A 27,965-nucleotide genomic window follows, 5' to 3' on the forward strand; every position below is an offset into this window, starting at 1 on the left:
TTACTGTGATTGTGATTATGTAAGTTGTTCCCACAGTTGTATATTTTATGAGGGAGGGTGTCACTGCCCATGGAAATGGCATGCCAGGGAATTACCCTGAATGGCTTGGAGGGGGACACAAAATATAGTTGCCCTCGGTGTTTTATCGTCGCAAACAATCATATGAATCAAAAAAATAATTAAAGGAATAATTATGGGCCCCAATTAGGTCCAGGCCCCAGAGGTAATTACCCCGCTCGCCCTCCCTCCCCCCCCACCCCACCCCCTCGGTGCCCGTGCCCACACCAAGTCCTTCTTCAGACTGCATGGGATAAGTATTCCATGAATACCATCAAGTTTATTTATGTTTACAATAACATCTGCCCAAAAGAACAAGCACAGCCAATCAATCACAAGAACTCAACACCAGATCACGGTGAACGCACATGTTGACTGAGCAGACGATCGATGAGGATGGTGTACTTCAGCTTTAATAAAGCATGGTTAATATTGTTACGGCTGTGGAAATTCGCAGAACACCATAAAGGTTCCTTAGATTAGCTATGCCGGTAAGTGAGTGTTCAGATAGCTTTCCCCACCGTTGTTTAAAGGAATTTCTTCGTGTTCACCGGGCTGCGACTCTTTGAGATCGCCGTTTTTCTTTATCTATCGTTATTTTGAACCACGCAAACAACAACCACCACCATCTTCGCCACTACGTCCGCTTCCGAACGTCATCCTCCACGGACCACGCTACGACAGTTTCCGCGTCGGAAACCGTCCAAGAACGCCAAACAAAGGCGCCAAGGAAGGAACTGCGATGACACGTGGGTTTTCCCGCCTATTTTCCCCGCGCTTGGTGGGAAGGGGGCAGGGCAGCTCGCTTCCGATTGGTGGATGTGAGGCGGTCTGAGTGAGGACACGCCCCTTTTCGAGAAGCTTCTCGAAGGAAGGTGGAGCCAGAAGCGAGGCGGAGCGAAGGGCGGAGCTCCGCGCTATAAAGGGCGGACCGGACGCGAGGCTGGAGAGCTCTTCTTGGACGATGGTTTCTTCTTTTTCCTCTCGCTTGGTTCATGCTCTCGTTTGCGCTGGTCCCCCTTCCTCGCTTGGATCCTGCGCTCGGGGTTCTGTGAGCGGCTTGTTGGTGGGAGACGCAGACGGAAGGCGCAGCAGTGTCGGCTGTGTGGTGGACCTGCGCGTCTGGACGAGGAGCGCCAGAGAGAGCTTGCCAGCCACGTGGGAGGCCCGGAACCAGGCGCGACCATGCTGACGGTCGTGGGAGCGGGACGTCGCGACTCGCCGACCACCGAGGCACCTTGAGGGGGCAGGTAACCTGCCACAGTCTCGCGGGACCCGTTCGGTCCTCCAGGTCCCGCGTTATAAAGGTCCGCGGACCCTGTCTGCCACCCTCGTCTTTGGGGGTGGCAATTTCTTGCTTTGGAATAAATGTTGGTTGCGCCGTGTCCTGTGAAGTAGACCTGCATAAGTGACTGTGCATGTACATTATTGCTCATAGTCGGTGGTATTGCTTTTGTTTCTTGCTTGTACATTGCATGACTGCCTTGGCTGTATATACGTGTGCTTTATAATAAATGTCCTTGTGTGAAACGTATCCCGTTCGTCGTGTACTATTTCCCTTTTGAAAAGCCATCTTGCATCGTTGAATGAGTAGTGGGGTTTGAACGCCCAGTAAAGAGAATCGGATCCGTCAAGGTTGGCGATAACACCGCTCGGTTATCACTGTAGTACAGAACGGACCGCTTAAGCGGTTCGTGTCCCAGGCCGACCTGCGGCGCGTTGCAGCCCCTCGGTAGGTTACCCGCGTGAATACTTAGGTATATCGACATTCAGCGATTCACCCTATTTCGCACGGGTAGAATGCGGACTGGGCTGTGGTGAAGTTAAACCCCCACCCGTGACTGGTTCCTGGCGGTAGTTCCAGTGGGCAACGTCCGGTGTTTGGTGGGCGACGCGGTTGCGATTGGAGTTACGTGGCCGATCGCACGCCGGCAGGCACGAATTCACAACAATATGTTTTTTATTATTATCTTGCTCCATTTAAAACATCTTCTCAATGACACAAAGAAAATTATATTTTAACATTTTTGGAGGAATTTGTCGATTTTTTTACATATTTGTCCACAACAAAGTCATGCTTTAAAAAAGAATTTTTTCAACCTGTGAGCAAAGTTTATTCCTCTTGGTTTTACGCACAAACATGAAAAGAACGTGCTGTTTAAAAATTATTTTTGAGTAGATGAAACCATCAGAATATGTACAAGCGGTGCATAAATGGAGAAAGTGATAATACAGACTTCTCAGGCCAAAAATGAAAATGAAACGGTGCAGCGCACAATGTCATCACACTATTGACATATAATCCCAACTAATTGATATCACTGTGTGAGATTAAAGGCAAACTTGCAGTTTGTGCCAATGTTACGACGCTGCAATGGCTCACCTTCGAAGCAGGATTCGGCAAATTCCGAAGAAAAAAAACCATAAGAAGTCCAATTTACTTTAGGTCTAGCTTGGTCACGTCTATTCACAGAGTGATGAAAGACGACACTTTGTAAGTTCATAGCACCATCATAGTAATGGCTGAAGAACATGTGATGCCAAAGCGTCACTGCAGATGAGTCGTCAAGGTTATACTCTGCATTCAAAAAAGGAGGTACAACTCGGGAGGTTATGAAAGATATTAACCGACCGTGAACTGCGACTAAGTTTGTCCATGGTAAGAGTCAATTTTGTACCCGAGTGGCATTTGACCAAATCCAAAATAAAGTGTTTCCTGCAGCAGTAAAATGCTCCATCTTTTCTTGTGTCCAGTTCTGGAGGGCCCGGCTTCATAATCTCAACTCACTTGCTGGACTTTGAAAGGAATTCGTCGATGTGTATGGACAGTCCTTCACTTGTTTCACTCGACAAATAAGTATACTCGATCGACGACCCTGGCAAAGACACACATTCACAATAATGTACATTCCGTGTGTGACGGATCAACTGATTCTGTCCCACCTCATGTCTGACCAGCACATGGCATCAAGGGTTTCGGAGGCAGAAAGTGCCAGAAGGGCAAACTAAATACATTCAGGCATTCATTAATTGAATGCAAAGATTATTAATAACATGTTAACCACACTCTTACATGACGGACTAACATTATGAACAAACCCTGACACTACAAGCTAATATTTCAACCGTATTATTGCACTGAGAGATAAGATTTAACCATACTCCTCCCCTTCGGGGAATGATTTCAACCACACTTATACTACAGACCAAGCTTTTAACCACAATCTGAAACTCTGATGCTACAGGCTGACATGTTAACCACACTCCTTTGTAGCAAACAGAATACCATGCCATAATCGCGCTGCTACACTACAGGGTGACACCTTCACCACAGGTCTACGATACAGAAAAACATGTTAACCCTGTTCTTGCCACAAATACCGTATTTAAAATGAATTCATTGATGTGTATGGACAGTCCTTCACTTGTTTCACGAGACAAATAAGCATGCTTCCTCACACCTTGTCTTATTGATGGCGTGGAAAGCAAGGCCCTCAAAATAATTGGGTTCTCCCACGATGAAGCTGAGTTTCTTGGCCTGCTACTCTCACATCCCAGACATGTCAATGGCCTCTCTGGATTCCACAGCCTCTTTATTGGTCGCGCACCCTCTACCCTCTCTCGGTTCTGTCCCTCCCAGGTTTTTGCAGGTTGCACATTGTCTGCCGGTTACCCTCTTCTTGTTAAACTCCGAAAATCCAGGCTCACTGCTCACCTCCACTCATTTATTCCTCTTTTCTCTCACCTTTGGCACCAACTTTCACATTTCCCCAATTTGTTCAGTCCCATTCTTCCCTCCAGGATTTCAGAACAGCTGTTTACCACTACCTCAGTTCATCCCCCACATCCATACTCGTGATCTCCTTGACCTCAAATGACCACATTCACAAGCATACCTTTTTTCCAGGTGAATGATTTCCCCCACCCCCACCCCCCACACTTCCCTCATTTCTTTTAGTTTGTTAATTGTCGGTTGGTTTGTTCCTAGTTTATGTTTCATCTCGCTTTCCCCTTCCTCTTGCTGTGTTTAATTCAGCTTGTGTGCACCTTGTTCACCCTCACGTGTTATTCTCCCCCTTCTACCCTGCTGTTGGTGTTTCCCTCTTTCCATTTTGTTCCCTTACATTCTGCCCTAGCTCTTCCATGAGCCTCAATCATGTATATGAAAAAAGATGATGCTGAGCTCACCATGTTTCAATGACTTCACTTTGAAGATGTCACCAAGGAACGTCTTCAGGTTTGCGAACAGATGCTCATCAGGCATGTCCAACTGTCAAAACAAGAGACCGAGTTTTGCTGCGACATTTCACCTGTTTCACCGCGTCATATTTTTCTGACGTGTGTGCGTGTGCGCACACAAATATACATGTTTGTGCACATTTGCACGTTCAATCTTCAGTACCCAGCATAGCTAATCTCACAAACACAGCAACATAAGCTGGTGATTATCATCACTATTTATTCGTGCATCTGAAGCTGTGGCAGCAGAACATTCATTATCTCAAACATCTTGTGGCATGATCATTAACTTTGTTTCTGGAACAAGACAGCTGCACCTGCCCTCCACAAATATAGAACGTGGCATGCAGTGATGGGATTGCAGTGAGCAACTCATTGTTCTTCCAATGACCTAGTTTCCAACTTCAAAACCTAGAGTGCTGTCAAACATCAACGCAGACTGAAGATGAAAATCCAAAAAGGGTATTTTGGCTGCATCGATGTAATTCATTCCCCTTTTCACTCGGGATCATCCGCACATCACATATGCGAGAAAGGGTTGGAGTGGTGTGCTGTGGGTAAACTTAGGAAAGAAAAATTGGCAAATGGAAGAGGAAGGCGGGGGTCAAAGTGCCACCATTTTGTACATGCAATTTGTATATGTGCCTTCAATGTCATGCCGTACACCACGATGCCGTTGGCTTTAAAAGATTGTAATGGTGATCTTTTCACAAAAGACCATTGTCGATCTTTAACCGAATCAATGACTCCATTCTGAGAAATGTTGTGCTGTGTGTGTGCATTTCATCGGGGAGGGGAGGAGGGGTTGTGGGGGCACAGTCACTCAAAATAGCTTGGCTTCGTGAGCAAATGGAGGACGGTCAATTTTTTTTTCTATCTGTTCAGCGTGAAAGGGGCAAAGACGAGGTGAAGAGACCAGTGGCACTGTGCCCACACCCAAGCCAGCAAGTCAATCTTTACACAGTCATGACCCTCATGACACGTTATTCTTGTTTTATCATTCCCACGGTACTACAGCTGCCCACATTGTTTGCATGCACTTCATCTCTCTTCCAGTTGATAAGTACATATTTTTCTATCCTGATGTCACAACATCTAATAATTTGCCAATTTAAAAAACAGAAAAACGATATTTTTTGTTTCTACCAAAACACAGAGTTCACCATTTTCATTTTAACATAAACACTGAGCAACTGTTGCACATCTTAGATTTCAGTTTGATGACACAGCAAGGAAAAGAGAATTAAACGGTTGTTGCGACTGTTTTTTTTTTTCTTCCTTTTTTTTGAAGAAGGATATCTTCTTATATGTTCTCACCAGAATAAAAAAGAAGGCATTTTGTGTGCAAAACGAAGAGGGTGGGATGACTTCTTTCGCATGGATGGTTCAGGTGCGTGTACGCAACGACATGAATTTGCACGCATGGGGATATGGATGTGGTCAGGATCGAGAATATCATCTGCATTTCGCTATTAAAATGCTCGAGTGTTCTCAGATATGAACAATCATGACGGCAAGACAAATGCAGTGAGTGGGCTTTATATCACCCGCAGGAAAACGCAGCATGTGTACAGCTGGCCAAATGTATGCAAATATGTATAATTAAAATCCATGTACACAGGTCGATTAAAATATCCAACCGGGGAAAATAAACCGACAAAAATGAAGCAATGTGTACGATTAAAATCGTGTCGGACTGGTGACCGTCCAGGTTTGTAACCTCGAGCCAACAAACTCATGCTTCCGCAGAACCGATGCTCTGTTAAGCATGGTACATAATGATGATTATGATCACGATGAAAGCTTAAACGCTTAACTGCCATAATAATTAGTTACTAGCATAACCTGCGCTCTGCGTGACATGTTGGGGTGGGTGTGTTTGAGAAAGGAACTGATGCAGAGTATCAGTTGTAATTTTACTTTAATGCAGTAAGTGGAATACAATGTTCAAAGTACTTCTTGATACACAGTGTTTTGGGTTATTGTCATTGTGGAACCCTTGTTTTGTAGTTGGTATAATTTGCACCGTAATGTCCGAGAACTGACATGATCGTGAGAAGGCAACATATAGCTGACCTTGGCTGAACACCGGCTGTGGAAGATATAACCCAACTTTATCAAAGGTTTGGCCTTGCGCTTTGTTTATAGTCATGCAGTCACTGACTCTTACTGGAAACTGTTCTTTCAAGAATGAATGGCAAGTTCACATCTGATGGGGCCAGTTTGATTCGTGGTATCAACACATAGTCACATTTGTTTGCCCCAGTTTGGATCTCGGCATCTAGAACATGGGTGCGGAGATTCCTAACAGTCGTGTACCACCGTTTTTGGCACGATTTCACTGTTTTAGAACCATTTTATTTACTTTTTTTGGACCATGCACCTCGTATGGTCTTTGAGATAATGTAAGCCGAATGTCACGTAACTCGAGCGCAGAACAAAGTCGAAGATAGCGCGACACGAAACCATAAACTCAGAAATAATATATAAGATAAGCAAGGGATTCACAGAACACCTTACACCACACAGACTTAAGAAAAAAAGGACAGAGGCGGGGTATATGTATACAATGTATATATATATATATATAAAATACAATGTATTGTTACGTTTGAGGGGGGGGTATGCATTCAAAGGGTAATTAGGATGTTTAATTAGGTATTCCATGCTGTTCGAGTTTACCAGGATCTCGATGTAATAAGTAGCAATTCAGTGGTGATAAGTTGTCTAGTAAATGTTCATTTCTTCAAGGGGGGAGATGATAATTGTCACGTAATTAGATAGGGACACGGGATAGGGTAAGTGTGTCTGCGTAAACCCCTTTTTGGTATTCTCTGGAGACTGGCCGTGACGTCGCAGGACAGTGCAGCGGATGGCTCCGCCCCGTGATCACGATTGGCGGAAGGCGATGGCGGTGGGCCAATAAACGGCTCGATTGAAGTGACGAGGACAGAAGGATAAAAAGGTTCTGTTCGGGTCGAAAAAGAAGAGGAAGAAGATTACAACCAAAAGATCGTGGTTTTTTGGTGTGGAAGCTGTGGCAGCAGAGAGCATCCTGGTTGTTGTGCTGAATCGATCGTGTTCTTGATCGTGTCCTGGAGCCTTGCCGAGCCTCGTGCCTCGCTTTGGTTGGCTCTGGGGTTCTGCTGACTCGGAGTACGGGGTCGAACGGCGGGCGGACCTGCCTCCCTCTCCTGCTCGCAACTTGGCGCCAGAACTGGTTCCCTGGCGGCTGTGAGCGGACTTGGGCCAAGACCAGGAGGTCGACAGCTCCACGGTTTCTCCTGCCCCACTGACGAGAGCAAGGCCAGCTCGTCCGACGCCGATCCAGGGACGGTTGCGTCCACACCACGGTCCAGCCTGACCACCAGAAATAGCTACGTCTTGTGTGTGTGCGTGTGTGTGTGTGTGAACTTGGCGCCTTAGAGGTTTGAGATCTGTATATTCATTGGAATTGTCTGTGTTTTTCCCCACGCCCGATCCCACACCATCCCGTCGAATCGCCCCGGATCCCTCTTCTTGCCGAGTCTTGTTATTTCTGGTGATAATAAAAACAAATAAACATCATCAACTCAGTGAAAAGCGACTCGTGCCACCTTCCTCGTCCCGTTTGCGGTAGAGCGATTAGAACCGCCATGTTTGGGTTATAAATAAATAAACCGCCTCCATCGTTTCGGCTCATTCTACGTTGGCGGGACTGTTCAAGTCCCGTGGACGTCACAGTATTGTAAAAGTAGTGCTGTACCGAAAGGTTTCAAAAGTGCCAAAAGGTGATTTGTGTTCTCCAGTGTCCAAGTATATAATTCCACTTAAATAAAACAGATATCAAAGGTTGGAGAATTTTTTCTTTGGAAGTTTAGCACCATTGATGCAACACATTATTTATCCTGTTACATTAGTTATTCATGTGCCTGTTGTGTGTGTACTTTGTGACGTCCTTAAAAACAGTAAGTTTCCTGTTCGGAATGATTTTCCATTTTGTTTAACTGCGAGGTGACAAGCAGAGTAAAAAAAATTATCTCACTCCTCTGTGCACATGCGTGATCGGGACGAATTAAGAGCCAAAGTACTGCTAAATTACAGGTTCGTTTTCCGATTCATGTTCAAAATACAAGTCAATTGAAATCAAGTTGTTCTTCGAACATAAACTGACGTTTGTAGACAGACAGACTGAATGAACCAATTGCTTAACCTCACTTTACGCTTCGGGTACATGGGGTAAGAATGTCTGAAAAAAGCAAAGCAGCACAAAAATGACAGTCAATAAATACATGGACACAACGGCTCTGACGACTTGAGAGCATTAATGATTCTGGATACACAATCCCTCGGGAGAATAAATTCACCGATCCAAACAGTTATTATTGCAACTCGTCCCAATACTGAGGCTAGACTCACCCTCTGACTCACACCCTCTTTGATCTTTGGAAAATACTTTCTTTTCTGGAGACTTAGAGGTTTTTTTTTTCTTACTTTCTTGAACATTTTCAGGAGTATTTTGTGAAGCCAAGGCATTGAACATCTCACGAGTTCTATTTACATGTCAAAGAGCCCATGTTGTTCTCAGATTATTTTTAATAATTATGTTAATACACTTGAGCCGTGTAAATTGTGAAATACCGTGATCATGTAATACGCATTTAGTGGAGTGTTAGTACAAGAAGAAAATGCACAAGCAGCGATCGGACAAAAACACTTCATGTGACAGTTGTCAATGTGATCAAGGTATAAATACCTTCCCAAATGAAGTAGAAATAGAGTCCTCATGTATGGTGAAGTCAGAACAGTAGTTATAATACTCCACCATGCTCTCAATGGCATTGCCCACCATGCCTTTGGGTGCAAAAACAGCAGTTAGGTACATTAAGATTTAAACTCATGAAGTGAGTGGATATGCGAAGTAGTGACAAGAATATACTACCCTGATAGCCAGAGGAAAGGCATACATGCATGTGAGATGTGGCACACAACATTTCATTCTGGATTACTATATAAAATCTGAAGGGGAAATGTAAAGTGTAGGGCATTGTGGAAGGGTTACCCTTACCCCACTTAGTCGTGGGAAACCTTTTCTGCAGTTTCTCCTTGAGGGGCAACAACTTTTGAAGGATGTCTGGAGAAGCCAGGTAGTAATCACTCTGAACCTCATCAAGAAGGATCTGTAATTAAATAAATCAAATTGCATGAATGTCTTAATTACTTCATTATCATCATAAAACAACGGATTTTGAATTGGATTTTTAACCTCTATGTGGAACTACCTCAAATGCAGACAATATGTAGTGTATAATATATATTGTAACAGTCTGGAATCATTGGGGAACCATGAGGGATGGACTGCCGAGGGTTACTCGCCGGACTCACCAGAATCGCAGGCCGTTTCACATGAATAACTTCGTGACGTGGCGGATCGCTAATCGACCGCGAACGCCAATAACTTGGTCAGGTGACTTAGGGTCCTCCATATAACAAACCGTTTACCTAAGGGTCACATGACCTCATTACTGGGGAACACGCACTCAGTACGTACTTGTGCTAACCAGATTACTTACCGGATCAGGTGCAGCTGAGCGGAACTGCCAAGTACGTACCGGCTACGAAGCAAATCTTTGGGGAATAACATCCTGGCTAAGCAAGGGTGTGGGCCATGCTGGCCCAATAAAGGAAAATATGAAAACAAGCTGGGAACATTTCTATACAGTGCATTAATATACAACCAGAATGCAAGGAAAGGTATGTTGCACAGCGAATGGGATTTATTGGTATGTATAGTAGGGGAAGCAAGGAATTTGTGTGGTGCGGCAAAAGACAAGCAATCTTAGAAAAGCAGACACAGAGCATAGTTATCCCGTATATCTTCTACATTCTTAACTTATTCTCGGACAGGCACCGTCTTTGTATCTATCTATCTCTATCACGCACACACACACACACACACACACACACACACACACACACACACACACACACACACACACACACACACACACACACACACACACACGGAAGATTAGATATCGCTCAAAGAGAAAGAAAGCAGATGAGGGTAAACGTCCTCTCAATACCTTGCACGGTCGACAGACTAGCACAGCCCAGAATGCTTAGGGAGAGGTCAGTGGGTTGTGTCTAGAGTGTGGGAGTGTGAGGTGTGGTGTAACGTGGGGTGTCATGCAAGAGGAAAATGTGAATGCAAGTCAGTTTGTTCGCTCCTTCAGGTTCTCTCCGTAAAAGAAGTCACGCTTCGCCCGTGTTGATGTTCTTTCACAGTTGACGTCCACAGTGACGAGATAGAGAGAAAGTAAGATGATAGAAAAAGATGTGTAAGGAGAAAGTCCCTATCCTATCTATGTAAATACCTGTAAGTGTAAATACCTGTATATATTGAGGATTGCTCGAACGGAGTGACCCGCCTCGTGGCAATAGTGTGTAACTCTCTCCACCCCCCCTTTCCCCCACTGCTTGGTCACGGGGACTCGCAATGCGTTTTGCTCCACGCTGACCAGCTTGCTGACTGCCTACTTGCCGATCCCGTCTGACTCCGCGTTCCTTCTACAGCAGCACCGACAGCCCTGAACACAAAGGCGAGCAGCAGCAGCAGCAGTAACGGTGAGCAGGGCAAACCAGATTAACTCGAGTAGACGAGCCGGCTGATGGACTGACCCACGAGCAGGCTGACTGAAAGAGCGAATGACCAAAAAGGAGAGCGGACTGACTACACTCTGCCCTTTTTATGGGCCCGGACAAAGGGAAGGGCCGATAACCGGATCACAACGAGCTGCAGGCAAAATTCCGCTCCTCTATTGGGCCATAGTGGCTGGAGCCAAGCCGCGCCATGCCTCGGAGCCAGAAAATGGGCCAGTTACTCGCTAACCCTGCCAGAGTTCGGAGCTCCGAGCTTCAAAAGGGGCAGCGGTCTTCGGACATGTGCTCTGGCCCCGAATGTGCACTCTCTTCATTCTGTCATGGAATTGTAGCGAAATCCTGGTGCTACCTGTAGGTCACTCCATAAGCCGCAGTGCACGATCGCGCCTCGCGTTATGCCTTGAAGCAGCTTGACCCGCGTCCCCTCAGGTCCCTTGATTCTTTGGTGCAGATTTGACGACCATGGGCGGTTGCGACGGTTATAGAGCAAGGCGCTCTTGTCTTGGCATCTGTAGTGAGAGATGGTGGAGATGCGGTGTTGGTAGTGAGTGATGATCGCCACGTGGTGTCCATGGTGAAGACCGAGTACCATGTGGCGCGCATAGTGAAATGGGTGAATAAAAGTCACGAGTTGGCGTGGGTTGCTGCGAGGGCATTTTTCCCATTTGTATAAAGCGGTTGTGGTGAACATGGTAAGGCTTGGTGAGCGGGGTGAAGTGAGGTGGTGGTTGGGAATTGGCATTCACACTCCAAAGGACGATGTGCATTGTCGCAGGAAACTGAGAGTCCCATGCAATGCATATTTCCCACTAGACATATGGAAGGGACTAATTAAGATGTATACTATTGAAATAACTGCCTGGGGACCGCTGTATGTTGTGTGCCATTGCCTGCTGCATGAGTCCCAACACAGCGCTTGCTCCACGACCTGCCAGCAACAAGGGTCGCCTGCCACACAAGCACATTGTCTCTGCCCCGCTGATCCCCAGTCAGGAAATTTACAGCCGGGAATATTAAATTCAAATAAAGAAGAGCACTGATTCTAGGACATGATGCTGATTTCATGTGCATAAATTATACCAACACATCACCTCCAAACTAGGAGGAGGCATCCATATGGTACTCAAGCCTTTGCAAATGTTGCCAACTTTGCATGGCTAGTCAATCATATGTGTGAAGTTTCGCATCGATCTGTTAAGCGGTTCTGTAGATTTTTTTACGATTTTATTTTCAATCCAATATGGCCACCAGACCATGTGACTGATGTCGTAAATTTAATTATTCACTCCCGTCAGCTCGTAGATCAGATATATGAAGTTTCAGATTTGTCGGATAAGGATTATGGCTGGAATAAGCTCCATGGGGAGTCACCCCTATGTTTACAGTTTCACATCGATCGGACAAGTGGATGCAGAGAAAACAAGCTCAAATGAGCTAAGATCCTCGTCCTCTTAATGATGACGTCATAAAAACGAATATCACGTCATTGTGATGTATCAGGTTTGCAATAAATTATCTGTGCTAATGCCCGGCTTGATTCCCGCAAACAAAATTCAAACAGCTTGCCTAGTTTCGGAGATAATGGTATAGGCGATTTCCATTAGCGGCGATATTATGATGTCAACTTTTTTTTCTACGAAGAATTTCCAAAATCGGAGATGGTTACTGCCTGCGCGTGGGCTTTCTGCATATACATGGCAAGTTTCACGAAGATCCGATGAAAACTCTGGGTTGTGAAACAAAAAATGTCAAAAAATAGGAATGACATCATAAAAATTGATATGACGTCATAGTGATGTATCATATGTGCGGTAATTCATCTCTGCTAATGCCCTGTTCGATTCCTGCAAACAGAATTCAAAAAGGTTGCCTAGTTTCGGAGATAATTTTTTAGGCGATTTCCATTAGCGGAGATATTTTGACGTAATAACTTTTTTTCTCGGAGGAATTTTCAAAATCGGAGATGGTTACTGTCTGCGCAGGGTATTTTTACATATATCTGCCAAGTTTCAGGAAGTTTCGATGAAAACTGTAGGCTGTGAAACAAAAAAGTCCACAAGAAGAAGCAGAAGAACAACAACATGAGTAAGACTTAGAGATCCTCCACGAGGATCTGAAAAAAAACTTTATAAGTGAAAATATAAAGATGTGGACAGACAGGGGCATTACAATAATCTCACAACCCCTTTGGGGTGAGATGAATCACCAGCTTTTTTATGTGAGCAAAATATATATTTTTTATTTTTAAAGAAACATCTTGGTTCAAACCTTTTCAATTAGTTCCACTCCACCAGTCATGACTCCAAGCTCCTTTGCTTTTTCCTTCTCATTTGTATCCTGTTCGCACAGACAAAGCCGTCACATCCTGCCAGGATTTAGAAAGTCTTTGACAGGTAATGCCAACTACAAATCTAGCAATTGCACATTGGGTTCCATCTGGCTCTTAGCTCAGTTAAAGTTGGTGTACTCAATGTAAGGCTGAGAAAATGAAAAACAAACATGTGGAATGAGGAAATTAATAGAAAAGTAGTAGTGTCTACCTCCGTGAAGAAGATAATCGAATTTGGCTCATGTTTTAAAGGGTATGGGAAGTGAATGGAAGTTTTCTTGGCATCCAACTTTTTCTGCACACATACAAAGGAGAGCCTCAACCATATGTATATCAACATCAATAAAATAATTCGCAAAATAAACAGAACAAGTTGAAGTTATACACAAAAAAAATTGTCACCTTTACATCCAGTTCCACATTTAGCTTTAGCCGAATATACAACAGCTGGTCAGACTCCGTGGAATCGAGTTGCTGATATTGTCTCAGCATATTCAACGCCGTGAGTGGCTGATACGTGGGGCGAGGATAATAGCGATAGATGTAAACATCATCCTTGGGTTCCCAAGCAGAAAGGCCAAATGGCTTCAGCCTCCGAAAACCAGTTTTCTTCTCCTCTTCTGCTGCTTTGCGCTTCGCCTCCAGCCAATGGGCATAGTACCCCTGTTTTGGGTCCTTTAAGCTTTTCTTTCTTCTTGTACTGCAAGGAGAACAGTCTATTTTATGGCCCTGAATAATTTCCTAATCCACAACCAGACATGCAATTCCAGCTTGACATTAAAAAGTACATTAAGAACCTCAAGGGGATTGAAGCACCACAGGAAAGCCAGTTTTCCCAAACTTGTCCTCAATAGACATGAATCACATAATTCCAGTGGATTCAGTATAACTACCCTGATCATACCAATCCATTTTCTCCCCTTACAAAAACGCAGACAAGCCATTTATAATACTTCCTGATCAAAGGAAAATGGAAAGTATTTTCAATTATGAATGGATGATCATCCTCATGCCATCAGGCACATTAGGATGCCAAGGCAATTTCATTGGCTAAGGGTTGCAATTCCGGACGGGTCACCACAACACAGGACACTCGATTGACTCATTCCCAGCAAGCTGGTACTCATTTTGCCGACCTCAAAAGGGCAACAGGCTGAGTCAACACACCTGATGCTGTGTTGGTATGGCTGGGGCTTGAACTCAGGACCTTAAGATCCAAAGCCAACAACCTCAACCGTTAGCCACCACCAAGCTCCATTATTACCTCCGCCACTGAAGGTGAAAGAGGTTATGTTTTCACCCCTTTCTGTTTATTAATTGTTAATTGCCGGAATCCTTTGGATTTCGGCAATTACGTTGGTCGGTTGTGTGTCATTCTGTGTGTCTGTCTGTCTGTCTGTTTGTTTACCCTGAAGCAGCCACACTGTTTCAGCGATCATGACCAAACTGGGTACAGACGTCGGCCATGGTCCAACTTAGACATTTGTCGTTTTTGGTGAATCTAGGTCAAAGGTCAAGGTCAAGGTCACCGAAAAACCGAAATTTATATTTTCGCAATAACGTCCGCTAAAATTGTCGTATCGACTTCAAACCAAATCCAAAATGTGCATCTTCCAATTCTGCATCCAACCATATGTCTCATTGGGGTGTCACACCAACACCCTCCTTAGCGGTCGGGGGTCGAATGTCGGGGGGGGGGGTCGGGTCAAAAATTTCAAATTGCGATAAAAATGCCATTTCAAGTCCGATTGACTTCCAAGTTATGATCATGACCAAACTAAGTGCTATGACTCATTAAACAGTCGCACTATCGACTTATAAGAACCAAATTGATTTCCAGGTTTTTGTTTTTTCAGAGATCATGGAGATATGACAAAGTTATTCCGGCAATTCCTTGCTCAACGAGCAATTTCATTTGTTTGTTTGTGTGCAAATATCTCAAAAAATTGTGGACAGATTTGGATGAAACTTGTTGGACAGGTTGGGTGTGCAGCAAGGCCAAATTGATTCGATTCTGATGAAGATCAGAACCCGAATCTGGATACGAGAATTATTTAATTTTTAAAGTGATTCTTCACCATTGAGAAATAGGGCCAAAAATGATACATAGCACAATATCTCAAAAAGTTGTGAACGGATTCGGATGAAACTTGGTGGACATGTTGTGTGTGTGACAAGGAAGAACTGTTTCAATTTTGGTGAAGATCCAAATACAGATCCGGATCTGATAATTTTTTTAATTGATTCTTCACCATTGAGAGATCGGGCTAAACTAATAGAGAGCACGATATCTCAAAAAGTTGTGGATGGATTCGGATGAAACTTGGTGGACAGGTTTGGTGTGTGACATGGACTAATTGGTTCGATTTTGGTGAAGATCCAAATCCGGATCTGGATATGAGAATTGTTTAATTTTTTAAGTGATTCTTCACCATTGAGATCGGGCCAAAAACGATATAGTACTGTACAGCATGATATTTCAAAAATCGAATGGACCCAACATGTTCTCGTGGATCAGGCATTACGTGGTGGGGGTATGCGCTCTACCAAGCACCCTTCGAGTTGCACCCATATCATTTCTGCTCTTCGTGCACTGACTTCACAGGTCCATAAGCTTGCTCGCAGGAGTTCCATTTTGTTCTTACTATACAATAAAAGTGCAGTGGATACACAACAATTGTGCATTTTATGAGAAAAGCATGAAATTTCTAACATAGTTAGTGCATACCATAAGGTTTATTTTCAGATGTGGAGGGAAGTCAGATTTGACCTCTGAGGACCGTGAGAGGTCAAATCCAAGATGGCCACCATTCCACCGGGTCTAATGTTCAAACGCGCTTAATTTTGGAACCAAACAGTGTAGAAAAACATTCAAGGTGTCATTTCCAACTAAATTGGGGGTGCCCATTCATTTGGTGATACTTTTGAGATTGCCAGAACCCAAGGACATGCATTTAGATCATTTAGATCAAGGTCAAATTACGTTAAAAACGTTTGGACATTTTTTTTGCTAATACATTTATTTTAGCTTGGACACTGGATTGGACCTATGCAATAATAGTGAAACTTCACTTCCATTTTGACACTATTAGCACTAGATATCCACATATTTCTATCAAATTGCATAACAACTTCCTTTGAAATATCATTTCTATCCGGCAAACGAGTATGGATCAATGTAACTTTGGATAACTGTCAATCTTCCCACTCATACTAATTTTCGAATTAGCACTATCCACAATTTCCGAATATCCCATTGGTAATGATAAAAATCTAACAGTCTCCAGAACAAAAGCACAGTGCAGTGCACTTGAGTGCAGCTTTGACACACTTGCAGCATCCAGTGCAGCCTTTCTCACAGCAACAGTGGATCAATTCATGGCACGATTTTGATGCTTCAGGGAGAGTGGTCCAAAGCGGCTGCCACCCAGTTGTTTCCCTTGTTCAGTCCCAGTCAGATGGATCTGGCATCTCAGGATCCAGGACCAATGCCTGGTTCCAACAGTTGGCCTGGTAGCAAGTGCGCTTGATGTGCTACTTGAGTGCTGCCTGGGTTGGAGGAATGTTCTCTGGAGTTCTAGACTTCTGTGTGAAGAGCTGTTTCCTGGCATCATTCACTTCTGTACTCTCACTGGTTTGGTCATACATCAGCACCACAAATCGCTCTAGCAGTAACATTGATCCTTCACTGATCTCACTTGGCATTCATAGGATTTCATTGAAAGCATCATTCACCTCTGGGAAAGACTTCCAAGTTTCCCAGGCAATCTTCTTTCCTCTGCCAGCGAATGCAGATACAGTGTCATACCCGGTGAAAGCGTGAAGGATTGAGAGCGTCAGACACTGTGTTGGATTCATTGTGGCAACCATTTTGTGAACAGCGATGTACCGAAAGCTTGACCCGACACCAAAGGCAACTCACAGCTGGGGATACTTCAGTCTTGACCTTGACCTCAATGTATGACCTCTTCTGGCAACCTGAAAATGATCATCAAATATATGGGCATCTTATGATTAATTTAAAATGACATCTCAAACATGAGACACCACTGGGTGTTCATTTGCAAATTTCAACTGATTGCTTATTTTTGGTCAATTTTTACCTTGACCTTGACCAAAATGCATTTCCTTGAATTCTGGCAATCTCAAACCTATCATCAAATGAATGGGCATCCCCAATTTAGTTGGAAATGACACCTTAAATGTTTTTCTACACTGTTTGGTTCCAAAATTAAGCGCGTTTGAATATTAGACCCGGTGGACTGGCGGCCATCTTGGATTTGACCTCTCACGGTCCTCAGAGGTCAAATCTGACTTCCCTTCACATCTGAAAATAAACATTATGGTATATACTAACTAAGCTAGAAATTTCATGCTTTTCTCATAAAATGCACAATTGTTATAATATGAGAGCTTATTCGCTATACTATAAAAGGAGTCATGCGGGTTCCAGCCATTGGTTGGACAGTTCACCTGACTCCACCCACAATTTATATACCACATGAAACATAACCACAACCTTGATCACCTGTGGTGTACGAAAATTTATCGACTGCATCAAAATCTGAGCTCATTAAGGGAGTCTACGAGCAGGGGGAGGGGTTGGGGGGGGGGTTGACCACATATTTCTATTATGATACATGAGACAAAAGTCCAAGTCCCAGGACTCAAAAAGGGTCACAGATTCAATGTTGCATGATCTGATGCAGGAAAGAAAATGGAAGCCTTTACAATCTTTGGTTAGTTCTAGTTCACTGCAAAATTCCACTGCCCGTTCAACCACCCAATAAAAACCTGGAGGTTTATTAATGCTTGTTGGCATTTTGCCTTTTAATGTACACTACATGGCCAAAGGTATGCGGGCACCCCTTATAATTAGTGGATTCGGCTATTTCAGCCACAGGGTCAAAGCAGCTAAGTGTGAGCCAAATTGTTTCAGAAGTCGTGAAAAAATCAATTTTCATGTACAGTGAAGTTGTTGTAGCATAAAAAAAATCCACTGAACATTTTGCAAAAAAAAGTTTATAAAAAGGTTTGGTCATCACAAAATGTCATCATTTTCAAAATAGGGTAGGATTTTTTGATTTGGTCAGGCTGCCATGGAAGTTTTCAGCTCAAACAACAGCAAAGTCAGCTCTAATGATTGGTCCAGGCCAAAAACATTGAAGTTTCAGGGTTTTATAGCTTGTACCATTGTTTCATAATGCTATGTGAACCATTGTTTAAAATATGCAAGTTTTTTTGATTTTTTTGCAGTTTCGAGATGAAAATAAAGGGCTTCGGATCAATCAACATGAATTAAAAAGCGTTTAATAGGAGCAATATATAATTTCATTAATGTTCAGACTCTATATGAACTTCGAATATCATTAGATACACTAACAAAACAAAACAAACTGATAATCATGGCAAAATATACACATGCATGGAAGATTCTCTCGATGCCGTTCATGAAAACGTGACGTACTGGAAAATAATCTCATTTTGTCATTTCTGGACTAACTATATCAACTGGATCACCTAAATTGACTATCATGCTGTTTTAATGCGATTGCAGCTACACCGATGTTTCATACAGCGTTCTAATTTCACTTTCATTATTAGAATTCATTTTCATTTTCACTTTCACTTTCGTTTCGCAAAAACCAGTCATCTATAGGTACTCTGATGGAATTTTACAAATTGATAGTGAAAGTGATAATGAAAGTAACTAGATGACAATGAATGATTTAATGTCGTAGAAAGCTGATATTATTAACATTGACAGTTTCACAGGTCATGGAGACTCGAGTTCAGGAAGGCTAAAATATCTTCATGGTCCTGCGGGGATATTTTCCATGTTAGTCTATCTTTACCACGTATCTTTCGGACTCCGGTAGACTGGAGGTCGCCCAACACAATCGGTAGAAGGCATCTACTATACACCGTGGCAGTTTTGGAATCATCCACGGAGTAGGTGTCTGAGGACCTAGGAATGAGCTCGAAGTAGTGGTCTGATGCCACACTCAAACCCGCAGAGAACGAATTCCCATAACTATCCTTTATTGGCGTCTCAGTATCATGAGGGGTTCCACTATGTCCATAAGATAGTATGGGCTGAGTTCTTCCGCAGCTCTGATCACCGCTGTGGTACCTGGAAGGAATAGTTCCGTAAACTCGGTTGGCATTGCTGGCAACTCATCGATGACTGTCATTCGAAGGGTCAAAAACCCAAAATTGTCCAGAAATGATAACCTGAATAAAATACTGCATCAATGCTATCAGTAAGCTTAGTAATATAATCAAAAGCATTTATTATGGAAAATAACATGAATTACACAGACAAATCGCCTTTCTGAAAATGTGACGGATCGGTTGGAGAAATTTTCATCGGATGATATTTTCACTAATAAGGGGAATGAGGGAATGATACTTGGTCAGATTAATCACTCCCATTGTATTTGAGTATATAACCAGCAACAATTTAATTGCCATGTTATTAGTCTAAACTATTGACTGAAATGCAAAATGTGACGGACCGGTGGAGATTTTCACTGGCCAAACCCAATTTGCTAGCCAAGTCATATCAGTTCCCTAATCCTGATGGTACCTAGCATGAAAGTTTACTATTACTCAAAGAAACTTTCAAGCAATATCATTAGAAAAAATATTTATTTTCTATCGGATTGGACTCAAGGGAATTTATAGGCACAAATAAGAGCCTTCTATTGTGAAAATGGTCAATTTCGACATTTTCCGTCAGTTCACATGGATAGACCCTTTTCGAGCTGATCAAATTCTATTTTCAAATAATATTGGGGCTATTTGTCATACTGGGAACCAAGACTAGCATAAAAATTGAAATAATTATGTCAGCCCTACAAGAAATATCATTAATTTACAAATGTGAAAATAAAAAACAGGCCCTTATTGACAACTTCATTACAAATTCCCCAGAGTGAGCTCATGAAGGACTCAATATAGACCAGGAAGACCATACATTTTTTAATAGATTTTCAAACGCTTGTTTAGAATATCTCCTCCAAAATTTTGTTTAGTAAACTATTTAGGCACATTGATCACTTTCTATAATGAGGGTTCCCTGAAACACCGTGGCTCACACTTCCCTGCGTTGGGCCCACACTGATTGCTGTCAGGTGTTTCAAATCAAGCACACAGCCATGCAATCTCCATCGACAAGCATTGATAGTAGAATGGGCCGTACTGAAGAACTCGATGACTTTCAACGTGGCACCATCATAGGATGCCACCTTTCCAACAAGTTAGTTCCTCAAATTTCTGCCCTCCTCAACTGTAAGTGCTGTTATTGTGAAGTGGAAACATCGAGGAGCAACAACAGCTCAGCCATGAAGTAGTAGGCCACACAAGCTCACAGAACGGAACCGCTAAGTGCTGAAGGACGTAGCGTGGAAAAATCGTTTGTCGTCGGTTGCAACACTCACTACTGAGTTCCAAACCCTAAGATCACCATGCGCAATGCCCAGCATCGGCTGGAGGTGGTGTAAAGCTCACCACCATTGGACTCTGGAGCAGTGGAAACGTGTTCTCTGGAGTGATGAATTAAGCTTCACCATCTGGCAGTCCGACGGAAGAATCTGGGTTTTGCGGATGCCAGGAGAACGCTACCTCCCCGGATGCATAGTGCAAACTGTAAAGTTTGGTGGAGGACTAATAATGGTTTGGGGCTGTTTTTCATGGTTTGGGCAAGACCCCTTAGTTCCAGTGAAGGGAAACCTTTACACTACAGCATACAATGCCATCCGAGACAATTCTGTGCTTCCAACTTTGCGGCAACAGTTTGGGGAAAGCCTTTTCCTGTTTCAGCATGACAATGCTCCCATGCACAAAGCGAGGTGCATACAGAAATGGTTTGTTGAAATCGGTGTGGGAAAACTTGACTGGCCTGCACAGAGCCCTGACCTCAACCCCATCGAACACCTTTGGGATGAATTGGAATGCTGACTGTGAGCCAGACCTCATCACCCAACATCAGTGCCCGACCTCACTCATGCTCTTATGGCTGAATGGAAGTAAATCCCCACAGCAATGTTCCAACATCTAGTGGAAAGCCTTCCTAGAAGAGTGGAGGCTGTTATCAGCAGCAAAGGGGGTACTAACTCAATATTAATGCCCATGATTTTGGAATGAGATGTTGGACGAGCAGGTGTCCACATACTTTTGGCCATGTAGTGTATTTGTCAGAATGCAGTATCTCAAACAGTTATACTTCCCTCAGGTCATGAGACGGTGTTAATGCTGCTTCTCATAGCTTTTCTCATAGTTACTCTGCCCTCAGTGGATGAATATTTATTCAAGTACTGCTAAACAGAAAGTTTTTGAAAGTGCCAATTGGGCAATATGTGTTCTTCGATGTTCAAGTACTGTATTCAATTCAATTGAAATAAAATAAAGAATTCAAAGGTTTTATAAACAAAAAAAATTCAGATGTTTACCACCGTTGATGCAGTGTCTTTTACACCACCTTATTTAATAATTGTATTCGTTCTTCGTGCCTGTTGTTTTTGTCCCTTATAACATCCTTAAAAACAGTAAGTTTCTTGTTTGGAATGATTTTCAATTTTGTTTTACTGCCAGGCAGGCAGACAGAATAATTTTTTTTTATCTCACTCCTCTCTACACATGCACAATTGGGACAAATTCAGAGCCAAAGTACTGCTAATCCTCAGGTTTGTTTTCTGATTCATGATCAAAATATAACATTCAATTGAAATAAATTACTTCCTCGATCATAAATTGGTATTTGTAGACAGACAGACAGGCAAATTAAACCAATTGCTTAAGCTCACTTTTTGCTTTGCGCGCAGGGTAGCAATCATCACACATAAACAGTATCTCAGAACAACAGTTTTTAGCTTGCCTGTTCGAAGAACAGAGAGCTATAGCGATACCCCCGGCGTGAGTGTCAGCGTGAGCGTGAAAATGTTAAATTTTTTGTATTATGGAAAAACTCCTCGACGGATTTCGACGAAACTTGGTGGGGGGGTTAGGTATGGTCCAAGGATCATGCCATTAAATTTTGGACTTGGTTCCCCCCCCAAAAAAAAAATTATTCGAGAAAATTTTTTTTTTTTTTTGCATTTCTACATGTTTTAGGTGATTTCCAACCCCCCCTCCCCCCAAAAAAATTGTTGAGGAAAAATTTTTTTTTTTTGCATTTCTACATGTTTTAAGTGATTTCCACCCCCCCCCCCACCCCAAAAAAAATTAGAGAAAAAAGAATTTTCTTTTGCATTTCTGCATGTTTTAAGTGATTCCCAACCCCCACCCCCCAAAAAAATTTAGACAAATTTTTTTTTTCATTTCTACATGTTTTAAGTAATTTCCAACCCCCCCAAAAAAAAATTGAGAAAAAAATTTTTTTTTTTGCATTTCTACATGTTTTAAGGGACTTCCACCCCCAAAAAAAAAATTAGAGAAAAAATTTTTTTTTTTTGCATTTCTACATGTTTTAAGTGATTTCCAATCCGCATCCCCCCAAAAAAGTCAGAGAAAAATTGTTTTTTTTTGCATTTCTACATGTTTTAAGTGATTTCCAACCCCCACCCCCCCAAAAAAAAATTGTTGGAGAAAAATTTTTTTTTTTGCATTCCTACATGTTTTAAGTGATTTACAACCCCCACCACCAAAAAAAATTGATAGAGGAAAAAAAAATTTTTGCAACTTTTTTTTTCAACAAAATTTCGATTTCTTTTTTTTGCATTGCTACATGTTTTAAATGATTTCCAACCCCCCCCCCCCAAAAAAAAAATGTTGGAGAAAAGAACTATAACTCTGTCAGCACTGTTGACATCATATTTAATGAATAATAATTAAGGTTCACTTGAGTGACCCAGCAGTATTGGCGGCGGAGGTTTTGCACTCTCCCGAGTGCTCCCCCTCTAGTTTCCTTTCTAATGTTTTTATCTACCACACTATTTTTTATACGCCCAATATATATATATATATATATATATATATATATATATATATATATATATATATATATATATATATATATATATATATATATATATATATATATATATCAGGGCGTATTATGTAATACCGGTTGTCCGTCCGTCTGTCTGTCTGTCTGTCCATCCATTCCTGTCCGCACTCTAACTCCCAAAGTTTTCAACTTTCACGTTTCATATTTGGTACATAGGTACAGACTGTGGAGACGGTGTGTAGCGACATACATTCGTCATCTAAAGTGGTTGCCATGGCAACCAGGATGCTGTTTTCCATGTAGTAGCACAATTCTGTATATACCTTATTGTTATGGCGTATATTGTGCTCACTTGCGCTCTTGTTACTGATTACAATATACAAATACATATATTGCTTTGTAATTCTACTTCACTGGAATTCCTTTTAAAAATATTAATTATTAGACTCGTCTTTTAAAAACAATAAATGTATAAACAGGCGAGCATTGGGTGGCTTTGACACCAACTCTGGTTATTGCACGCATGTATCCTGCAAAGTAAAGCTACATGATGAACAATCTTCTTCCCCCTGCTTTACCTATTCACCACACGTTTCCTCCAGCATGCAGCACTCAATGCCAGCTCACGATGTCCGGATACCAAAGGACTCCAGCTATACAGTCGGGGCACAGCTGGGGATGGGCAAACAGAGCAATTACAATGAGTGTTCTCATTCTGCCAAAGTGAAACAGTTGAAAAATGGAGTTTCTTCAATAATTAATATAACCATCTCTCACCGCTAAGCTGTCGAGCCTGGTTTCAAATCTCAGCTCAGCTATAAACGGTCACCCTGGTGTTTCACAGGCAGGGCGATTCATCAATGTGTGTGCCGTCCCTTGGATGGACGTTAAACTGGGCATCTCATCTGCTGGCATTCGTTGGTGGATGTTTAGGATCCCATGGTGTCCTGAGTAAAGAGTCAGTGAGTTATCATTGGCACCATTAACAAATTCAAAATTCCTGCCCTAACCAGCAGAGGGTCGTGCATCAGCGGCACAGCCATGCCCTCAGCCAATGATGCTACCCCGCAGCCAGGTGCTGCACTCGAAGCAAGAAAAATATAAACATTGGAAATTGGTTTTTCTTTTTCCAAAGTGCCAAATCAGTTTGAGAACCTGTTATTTCCCTAGAACACTAACTTTAAAGTAAAAGATTCAAACTTAGTTACCAAACACCTTTTGCTGTAATTATTACCCTGCCGTTAAATATGTGGTATAACCATAATTACTATCAGCGTCATTTCCCACAATGAATTTTGAATATGGTAGCTATTATCTGCTGATAATTAATTTAGCAACTTGAACGGCACCCATAAAGCACATAGTGTCACTTTGCGTGCTCATTCTGAACAAAAATACCTTCGTTAACTAAACACGCTACTATTATGGCCCATGTACCCGTATCATCCATGCACCCTATTATGTCACATTCATTGCCATTATCCATAGCTTTATTGATTAGTGATTGATTATTAGGATATTTAATGACCACTTTAATGCACATTAAGGCTAAATTGCATCAATAAAAGTGAATATGAAAAAAAATCAAACGATATTCCCCATGACTAGTCGATCATACGTTTTAAGTTTATATTTTCAATTAATATGGCCACGAGACTACGTGACCGATGACGTCATACATTTAATTATTCACTCACATAAGGTCGTATATCCGATAAATGAAGTTTCAGATTTTTCAGATAAGAATTCAAATTCAACCAATTATGGCTGGAATACTTCATCAAAGACATCACCGTTATCACTCCATCTACCCCATGGGGAGTTGATGACATGTGAAGTTTCAATTTATTTTCGTTGAGAAATTTTGGAAAAATAATGTCCAAATTTTTCCCCTTAATCCAACATGGCTGCTATACCATGTGACTCATGACGTCAGAATTGATAATCAAAATATTCTCCAAGGGGAATCTGTCCAATGTTTAAAGTTTTTCATCAATCGGATAAGTGGTTGAAGAGAAAAACGTTTTATAATTTAAAATATATGGACGAGGCCACATACGCACGCGTGCCATGCCATGCACGCACACACACGAAGGTGGATACTTTGAGTTATAGGATGGCTCTGTTCCACCTTCTGAAACCCACATATGGAGATAACCGACAACACACACACACACACACACACACACACACACACACACACACACACACACACACACACACACACACACACACACACACACACACACACACACACACACACACACACACACACACACACGCACACACACACGGATACTTTGAGTTATGGGATGGCTCTGTTCCACCTTCTGAAACCCACATATGGAGATAACTGACAACACACACACACACACACACACACACACACACACACACACACACACACACACACACACACACACACACACACACACACACACACACACACACACACACACACACACACACACACACACACACACACACGAAGGTGGATACTTTGAGTTATGGGATCGCTCTGTTCTACCTTCTGAAACCCACATATGGAGATAACCGACGACGCACGCACGCACGCACACACACACACACACACACACACACACACACACACACACACACACACGTTGCAATAGTCTCACATCCCCTTCGGGCAGGGGATGTATTTGTGTGTCCTCCATCATTGTCCTTGGACCACTGAATTTGTCACCACATCCTCTCAGACACACCATGTGCAGCATTTTAATTTAGCAGGGTAAGGCAACTTTAAAGCACAATGTTGGACTCGCACGACTTGCCATCGGACGCATGAAAACATAAAACCGACGGGGGGGGCCAACGGGTCCTCAGTGGCAAATCCAGGAATTGGGAAGGGGGTAGGAATTGGGTAGGAATTGTTCCAAATAACAGAAAATTATAAATTTTCCAAATAAATTACTGTGAGTGATTAGTGGTTTATTGTTTCTTCGGTACTGGTATTGATAGTTTTTCTGAGGCTTCTGGCCTTTTTTGTGGCACACTTTCATGGGAGAAGGAGTTCCGGGCAACCAGGAAACCCCCCTGGATTTGTCACTGTAATGGTAAAAAAAATTTGTTGGGGGGGGGGGGTTCCGGGCAACCAGGAAACCCCCCTGGATTTGCCACTGTAATGGTAAAAAAATTTGTTGGGGGGGGTTCCGGGCAACCAGGAAACCCTCCTGGATTTGCCACTGTAATGGTAAAAAAAATTGTTGGGGGGGGGGTTCCGGGCAACCATGAAACCCCCCTGGATTTGCCACTGTAATGGTAAAAAAATTGTTGGGGGGGGGTTCCGGGCAACCAGGAAACCCTCCTGGATTTGCCACTGTAATGGTAAAAAAATTGTTGGGGGGGGGGTTCCGGGCAACCATGAAACCCCCCTGGATTTGCCACTGTAATGGTAAAAAAATTGTTGGGGGGGGGGTTCCGGGCAACCATGAAACCCCCCTGGATTTGCCACTGTAATGGTAAAAAAATTGTTGGGGGGGGGTTCCGGGCAACCATGAAACCCCCCTGGATTTGCCACTGGGTCTTCACATACGCTTTTCATGAACTCACAAAACGTCACGAAAATCGTTCAACGTCACAATGCCAAAACGGTGCCGTCAACGCCGTAAACGGTTTTTACATTTCAACCCGAAGTTCTCCCGAATCCTCAACCAAACGAACACGTTCATTGTGAACCTTTTAATCCGCGTCTCTTGGATGACACGTATGACACGTGTGACACGGATAACACGTGTGTGCCGATCGAAAATCGTAATAACCAGTAACTGTTCACTACTCGGACGATGCTTCGCTGGACATTTTGAAGCTGTGCACGTCACCTTGAACCAATCACGACTTGTATCCACTTCTTCGGAGATTCCAATCAATTCCCTTTGGCTGAAGATCGTCGCACGAATAAAAAAAACTCTTACCAAGGTGGACCGAGGTTGTGTCTTCACCCCTGTCTGTCTGTCTGTTTGTCTATCTGTGAGCAGGATATCTCAAAACGTTGTGGACGAGTTCGGACGAAACTTAGTGGTTTACATCACTCCCATTTATTAAACCCTTTAGGCAGAACTAACTTCTTCTTCTTCTTCCTCTTCTTCTTCTTCTTCTTCTTCTTCTTCCTCTTCTTCTTCTTCTTCTTCTTATTCTTCTTCTTCTTCTTTCGGCTGCTCCCGTGAGGGGTCGCCACAGCGGATCATCCGTATGATCCGCATTGTGATTTGGCACATGTTTTACGCCGGATGCCCTTCCTGACGCAACCCTGGTCGCCTCTTACGACACAGGGATATGGTACACCTATTTTAACCGGGGTATACACCGGCCCAGTACACTGGTACTCATTTCGCCGACCTCAGAAGGTTGACAGGCTGAGTCAACCCCCTGGTGTATTAATTCAGTGGCCAAACGGGGCTTGAACTCAGGACCTTTTGGATCCCAAGCCGCTGCCCTAACCACTGCGCCAACACCAGGCTCTTTAGGCAGAACTAACCTCGGCATGTAAATCTCATGGGCGCCGCCATCTTGCCAAATGACGTCATTGTTGTCGTTGAACGGCCACGTGACACCAATTACCACATACATTGAGGAATTTGTGAATTATAAGAAAAAAAATTCACAGTACGACTACACACCGCCATTTGACAATGCTTTGTCGTGAAGAAAGCGGAATAAATGAAATAATTTAAACCGCCCATGAAACTGCATCCTTTTCATCGTCATTTCCATTGAGGGTTTTTCGAG

The 27,965-nt window shown here is 42.9% G+C and overlaps 1 protein-coding gene across 3 annotated transcripts; it reads right to left on the reverse strand.

Moving 5' to 3' along the window:
- Nucleotides 1–1,999: 1,999 nt before the first annotated feature.
- Nucleotides 2,000–27,965, reverse strand: MRPL1 (mitochondrial ribosomal protein L1). Of its 3 annotated transcripts, none has more exons than XM_085898948.1 (9): nucleotides 27,857–27,965; nucleotides 23,795–23,888; nucleotides 13,670–13,967; nucleotides 13,479–13,562; nucleotides 13,207–13,275; nucleotides 9,344–9,455; nucleotides 9,032–9,129; nucleotides 4,246–4,327; nucleotides 2,000–2,933 (listed from the first exon to the last, which is right to left on the reverse strand). In XM_085898948.1, exons 1-9 carry the CDS (start codon nucleotides 27,948–27,950, stop codon nucleotides 2,842–2,844), a joined length of 1,023 nt encoding a protein of 340 aa, XP_085755074.1. In that variant the 5' UTR covers nucleotides 27,951–27,965; the 3' UTR covers nucleotides 2,000–2,841. The 3 variants fall into 3 exon arrangements, with proteins under 3 accessions (XP_085755074.1, XP_085755075.1, XP_085755076.1); XM_085898949.1 differs by lacking the exon at nucleotides 27,857–27,965 and adding an exon at nucleotides 27,715–27,842; XM_085898950.1 differs by lacking the exon at nucleotides 27,857–27,965 and adding an exon at nucleotides 26,860–26,923.

This window comes from Eptatretus burgeri, chromosome 10, assembly GCF_056783735.1.
Source record: "Eptatretus burgeri isolate ZD-2024b chromosome 10, Ebu_testis_v1, whole genome shotgun sequence".
Taxonomy (NCBI): domain Eukaryota; kingdom Metazoa; phylum Chordata; class Myxini; order Myxiniformes; family Myxinidae; genus Eptatretus; species Eptatretus burgeri.

Bases quoted from the DNA above. Each gene is read 5' to 3' on its own strand.
- MRPL1 (XM_085898948.1), bottom strand. From the start codon at position 27,950: ATGGAAATGACGATGAAAAGGATGCAGTTTCATGGGCGGTTTAAATTA. The intron at 23,889-27,856 runs GTGTGTAGTCGT...GCCCATCCCCAG, and splicing joins CAAAGCATTGTCAAATGGCG to CTGTGCCCCGACTGTATAGC. The intron at 2,934-4,245 runs GTGAGCTCAGCA...TGTCTTTGCCAG, and splicing joins AGTGAAGTCATTGAAACATG to GGTCGTCGATCGAGTATACT.